The sequence below is a fragment of the Eschrichtius robustus genome, chromosome 19 (genome assembly GCF_028021215.1).
Source record: "Eschrichtius robustus isolate mEscRob2 chromosome 19, mEscRob2.pri, whole genome shotgun sequence".
In the NCBI taxonomy this organism is placed as follows: Eukaryota; Metazoa; Chordata; class Mammalia; order Artiodactyla; family Eschrichtiidae; genus Eschrichtius; species Eschrichtius robustus.
Genome location: NC_090842.1, coordinates 63,827,694 through 63,834,168, shown reverse-complemented (window position 1 = coordinate 63,834,168; position 6,475 = coordinate 63,827,694). Strand labels below are relative to the sequence as shown.

Here is a 6,475-nt window from a genome sequence, read left to right as displayed (position 1 = left end):
TTCACTTAGGTGGAAACTGAGGCATAGAGAGTGAAAGCAACTTGACAGGTGTCACCCAGCTATAAGCAGCTGTCATGCCATTCTGCCTTCTTGGAGTGTGCACCAAAGTACACAGGTACAAATGTAAAAGGATACTATTGTTGGAGAGACAGAGAGGACAGCTTCTTTATACTATCCACTTTTTTCTTTTTTGTTAATTTCCTCATTAAAATCTATCCATGAGGACTTCCCTGGTGGTGCAGTGGTTTAGAATCTGCCTGCCAATGCAGGGGACGGGGGTTTGATCCCTGGTCCGGGAAGATCCCACATGCCGTGGAGTAACTAAGCCTGTGCGCCACAACTACTGAGCCTGCATGCCACAACTACGGAAGCCCATGTGCCTAGAGCCTGTGCTCCACAACAAGAGAAGCCACCGCATGAGAAGCCCGTGCACCGCAAGGCGAAGAGTACCTCCCACTCGCCGCAGCTAGAGAAAATCCGTGCGCAGCAACGAAGACCCAATGCAGCCAAAAATAAATAAAAATAAATTTTTTAAAAGTAAAAGTACTTTCCTTTTAAAAAAAAAATCTATCCGTGCTTTCTTTCAAATTTTAGTGCGCTTATTTTATTGTTCTTTTTCTAGCCTCTTGAATTGTTTTGCTCATCTCCTTTCATGTGAGCATTTTTCCTAATTAGCATCTGAAGCTCTTCCTCAGAGTACAGCTTTGGCCCCACCTCACAAGTTTTGTTGTGTAGTGTGCTCATTTCTAAATGAATGGCACTCCAGTTTTATTCTTCCATTTAACCCAAGAGTTACTTAGAGAGTGTTTTGAAATGTGCAAAACAATCTGAGTGTCTGTGGTTATTCTTCGTTATTAATTTCTAATTTTGAACGTGGCCTGTATTATTTCTGCTTTTGGCAATCAACCTGTGCTGTGTTTCTGACCCATAGTCTATTCTTGGGAAGGGGGGAGAATATCATTGCAGGACTCTGATTTTTTTTTAATGCTATAAAGTTCATTATTGGGACAACTAGGAAATTTTGAATTTGGATTGTTCATTAGATAATATCAATGTTAAAGTTCTTGAGGGTGGTAATGATATTATGGTTGTGGTGCAGAAATGGCCTTGTTCTCAGGAGACACAGATTAAAGGATTTACAGATGAAGTAGCATGATGTCTGCACCTATTTTCAAAAGGTTCAAAAACTTCTAGAGGTGCTTCTGACCGCTGGGTCCATCAAAGGACAGCGAATGTGCTGAGGGCTCCTTCCTTCAGCCTCCCAGAACTCACATCTCCCTATGGGTCTGTTCATCATGGTGGATGTACCATGGTATGTGTGTGTGTGTGTATGGAGAGAATAGATAGATAGATAGGTGTATATTTAAAGAGAAAAAGAGAGAGATACACAGATGATAAGTAGAAAAAGAGAGAGAGAGAGGAAGAGAAAATATATGGGGATGGGCAAATATTAACATTTGATAAATTTAGTTGAAAGGTGTATTTTATTATTCTGGTAACTGTAGGTTTGAGATGTTTCCAATGAAAAATTTGAGAGGAAAAAGGCAAGGCAAAAAAAAAAAAAAAAGAAGAAGATTTACAAGAAAAGTTAGGATACAGGTTATCTCTGAAGGAGATGGAGGAGTCATTGGGAGGGGGAGGGAGAGGAGTGCCAGGGTGGGTGACAGTGTTCTATTCCATGACCTGCAAACTTGCATGGATGTTCGCTTCATGATAAACCAATTCCTCCACTTCTGTTTTTGTATTGTTCAAAATGTGGGTCATATGGGATAACTTTAAGTTTCAGAAATATCACTGAAGCATATTCAAAGAAACCTAAATGCTCATCAGTAGAGGGTTGATGAAATAACTTTGGACACAATACATCCAGACCAGGAAATACTTGACCACCAGCACTGAAAAATAATGTCAGTCCTCATGTATTTATATGCAACCATCTCCAAGACATAATTTTAATAAAACACATGCACACACAAAATGTTAGATAATGTATACACATGTTCTGTTTGAAAATGCTTATGCATGCATACCTGGGGTATCTGGAAGGATACACAAGAAACTGACAACAGTCTCTAGTGAAAAGAAGTTAGAACGGAGGAGCTGGAGAATCATTTTCTTTTTTACTCTGTGCCCACATTATCTTAAAGTTTTATTTTTTGATAAACTAATTTCCCAACTTATTTTTTTAAGATGCTTCTATCCTTCCTGATACTCAGTCATTGTATCATTTTGTCCTCTCCTTATCCATGAAAGATGAAGGCATTTGGTCTTATTTTACAGAGTCGAGAGAACTGAGGCTCCAGGTGGGAAGTTCTCAGGGCTAATCAGAGTAGGACCAGAGCACCTGCTTCTGATTAGGTACAAGTTGGATGATAGCTTTTGATTAGGATGAAACGAATGTTTGCCTCTACCCAGAACCAAAGGAATGGTCCACTGTGACCAAGGACCACCAGGATTTCTGTTCCCAGAAAGGAGTATTTATTATATGTATCAGTAGGGCTGCTGTTGGTTTCGAGTAACAGAAAACCTGACTCCAAATGGCTTCAACAATAAGGATATTTATTATGTTGCTCACACAAGTTCCGAAGGTTGGCAGCATAATAGTTAAGGTATTGGTTCAGCTGCTATAACAGAGACACACACACAAAAAACAGTTGCTTCGATGAGCTAGAAATTGAAATCTCTCTCTCTTCACAGCGTGGATGTAAGTATTCCAGCCCTAGTATGGGGACACAGTGACTTTCCACATAGTTCACCACCACAAATGCTGTGGCAGGTTGCAAAAATGGCCCCAGTTCTGCACACTTTCCTGTATCTATGCTCCTTTGCAATGTCACTTTGCAGATTTTCCCTTTGAGAGGTGGAATCTATTTCCCCACCCCTTGAAACTAGTCACGCTGTGCAAAGTGTCAAGGGTAGGTCTTATGCTTCCCCTCTTGCTCTTGGAACCCTCCCCAGCCACCAGTCAGCCTGCAGGACGATGAGAACTACATGGCTTGATCAATCCCATCATCCTAGCTGAAGGTCAACAACCCCTCCCAGAAACAGAGTCACTTAGCTGACCCATAGCTGACCACAAATGCCTGAGGAAGCCCAGCCAAAACAGAAAACTGCTCAGCTGAGCCCAGCCCAAGTTGATGACCCAAAGAAATCATAAAAGGTTATTCTTTTAAGCCTCTAAGTTTGGAGACATTTGTTACACTGCAAAGCTAACTGATACATCTGCATTCTAGACAATGGAAAGGGGGAAATGGAGGAATGGCGAGCAGGCATCTTCCATTAAGGGCACCTCAAGGAAATTACACTGATTACTTTCACTCACATACTATTGGCCAGAAAGTAGTCACATGGCCCTATCTAGTTGCAAGGGACACTGGGAAATGTAGTCTTTTTTTCCTTGGCTAACCACGTGAATCGTTTAAAACAAGTAGGAGTCTTACTATAAAGGAAGGATAGGATGGATACTGGGGGAAAACTAGATGTTTCTAACGGAGAGATTTAGATAAGAGATTGCCGGGAAGACTTCCTGAAAGAAGAGGCAGGATTTGGCAGAGTCTTGGAAGTCAGCCTAGGGAAGGGGCTGCAAACTAAGCAGGAGGTTTTCCAGCTTGTACATGAAGGTTTCCATCATACCCTGGGGGCTTCACCTTGGGGACAGGCAGACTGAAAAACCCCTCCTCACCAAATGCTCTGGCCAAGGCAAAAGGCAAAGACTGGAAAAACCTTTTCTTGGCAATCTCTGCCAATGAAGACATAGAGGAAAGGGTTGAGGCAGCTGTTGAAACAGCCCAGGGAGAAGGTAGCCCAGAGGATGAGCAGCATCTTAGGGTCAGGTTCGTTTTGTGGTTGCTCCAGTTGGACCAAGAGCGCCATGTTAAACGGGAACCAGGAAATGAAAAAGGTGCTCACCAACACCAGCAGCAACCTCTTTGCTGGCTGGCATGGACCCAGCCCTCCTGCTGGAACTTGGTGCAGGTGAGGTGGGCACAGGTACTGATGATCACCAAGGGCACCAAGAAACCCAGCAGGAGGTGAATGATGGCCACAGTCATTTTCCTCTTCGAAACCACTCACTTCCTATCCTGGGAGCTGGATTCTCCTTCCCCTTATTCTCTATGTCAATACTGAAGCAGCAGTAGACACATCCTTTCTGTTCTTCAGTGGTCTGGAAAATCAAGTATGGAGAGCAAGTGATAGCAGCCAGCCAGCCAACTTGCTTGCTGTGCAGTGCAGTGGTTTCAGGACCAGATAGGATAGAGGACAGAGACGCAACTGTCCATAGAGATGAGGACCAAGAGGCAGATGCTGGTAAAGAAGCTGAGGGCCAAGAAGGTCATGTAAAGCTTGCAGGCCACATCGTTGAGGAGCCACTGACCAATTGCTACACTCTGTATGGTGATAAGCAGGGACAGTAAGACAGTGAAGTCGGCAAGGGCCAGGTTGAAGAACCAGATGGTAGTAAAAGTTCGTGGCATTCGGAAAACAGTCATCCAGAGCACCAGCCCATTCGCCACTACACCTACCACAAAGGACACAGACACGATAACTGTGGTCAGCTGGTGGAGGCACTCTGTCTCCTGAGGATGGCATTTGGGAGCAGAGGTAGAATTCATCTTTCTAGAAGAGGAAGGACCACATATCAGAGCTACAAGTTACCTTTCACTGCTATTCAGAGCCCATGGCCTCCTCTGAGACCCCTTCATTCATTTTTCCATTCAATATATTTTTATTGAGTGCTTATTATGTCACTCTGATACTGCTCTAGGTACTGGAACTGAGTCATGTAACAAAACAGGCCCTCATAGGACTTATACCCTAGTGGGAGATGTCAGATGGGAAACACAGTGCGTATAATAAATAAATCCATGATGTACAACTTTAGAAGATTACAAGTGCTGTGGGGAAAAAGTAATGCAAAATAAAAAAGAGTGGCCTCTGACTTTTATGTCAGAGCAGCTTTGTGAGACAGTCTGGCAGATTAAAAAAATTATAAAATCTGTACGAAACTTTAAAAATCAATCCACTGTTTGAAGACATTGGAGAGTGATCAAAATCGAGCATAAACTGGAGGAGAGTCTACCCTTAATAGGGTAACTGCATGAGGTCACAGTTGTGAGTTTGCATCTTTTGGGTATGAGCATTTTGCAATTGCTGCATCCTCATTGGCTTCAGGTGTGAGAGGAGAGAGATATGAGCTGGCAGATCAGCCAGAAAAATAGTGAGAAGGGAGGGAATTGTGGAAGGAAGGGAGCCCCAGGGATGGTAAACTCCAAAATCTGCATATGAAATCCATCCAAATCCTTGACTGACTAAATTATTTACGTTCAGGGGAGATCCCAGGATGCCTGGTGAAAAAGCAACAGCTGGAATTTGAAAGAACTAAGCAGAGATCTCAGCTGTTGCCCACCATAGAGATTAGAGTTTGGAGTTTGAGTCCAGCCAACTTAATTGCCTGCTAGGACAAGAATCACTCTTCAGAGGAACAAAACACAATGCAAAGTCTCTACAATATATCATGCATAATGCCAGTATCCAATTAAACACCACTACAGGGACCACCTGGTGGTCCAGTGGTTAAAAATCCGCCTTCCAATGCAGGGGACGCAGGTTCGATCCTTGGTCGGGGAACTAAGATCACACATCCTGCAGGATGACTAAGCCTGCGCCCTGCAACTACTGAGCCCACGCACTCTGGAGCCTGTGCATCACAACTAGAGAGAAGCCACAACGAAGATCCAAAGCAGCCAAATAAATAAATAAATAAATAAATAAATATTAAAAACCACTACACGTGTGAAGTAACAGGAAAGCATGAGCCATATTCAACAAAGAAAGGGGTCAATAGAAAACAAATCCGACGGAGTTCCTTGGTGGCCTAGTGGTTAGAGTTCCAGGCTTTCACTGCTGTGGCCTGGGTTCAATCTCTGGTCAGGGAACTGAGATCCTGCCAGCCATGCAGCATGGCAAAAAAAGAAAAAGAAAGAAAGAAAGAAAGAAAGAAAGAAAGAAAGAAAGAAAGAAAGAAAGAAAGAAAGAAAGAAAGAAAGGAAGGAAGGAAGGAAGGAAGGAAGGAAGGAAGGAAGGAAGGAAGGAAGGAAGGAAGGAAGAAAGAAAGAAAGAAAGAAGGAAAGAAAACAAATCTGAGATAACATGGATATTGCAATATGCAAAGACGTTAAAGCACCTAATACAAATATGTTCAAAGACTTAAAGGAAAAGATATGCATAATTAATAAACAGTTGGGGAAACTTAGTAGGAAAGAGAAACTGGGAAAAAAAAGAGTCAAATGGAAATTCTAGAGCTGAAAACCATAACAATTGAAATGAAAATTTTACTGGCTGGACTTCACAAAAGATTGGAAATGACAGGACTTGCCTGGTGGTCCAGTGGTTCAGACTCTGTGCTCTCAATGCAAGGGGTTCAATCCTGGTCTGGGAACTAAGATCCAGCATGCCACACGGTGTGGCCAAAAAA

At 42.8% G+C, this 6,475-nt stretch overlaps 1 protein-coding gene across 1 annotated transcript; it reads right to left on the bottom strand.

The window, feature by feature from the left end:
* Positions 1 to 3,627: 3,627 nt before the first annotated feature.
* Positions 3,628 to 4,613, bottom strand: GPR32 (G protein-coupled receptor 32). The gene is given in 6 exon segments (XM_068527162.1): positions 3,628 to 3,663; positions 3,666 to 3,722; positions 3,724 to 3,932; positions 3,935 to 4,069; positions 4,072 to 4,205; positions 4,207 to 4,613. Coding segments are annotated over 6 exon segments (978 nt in total).
* Between the last annotated feature and the right edge of the window lie 1,862 nt (positions 4,614 to 6,475).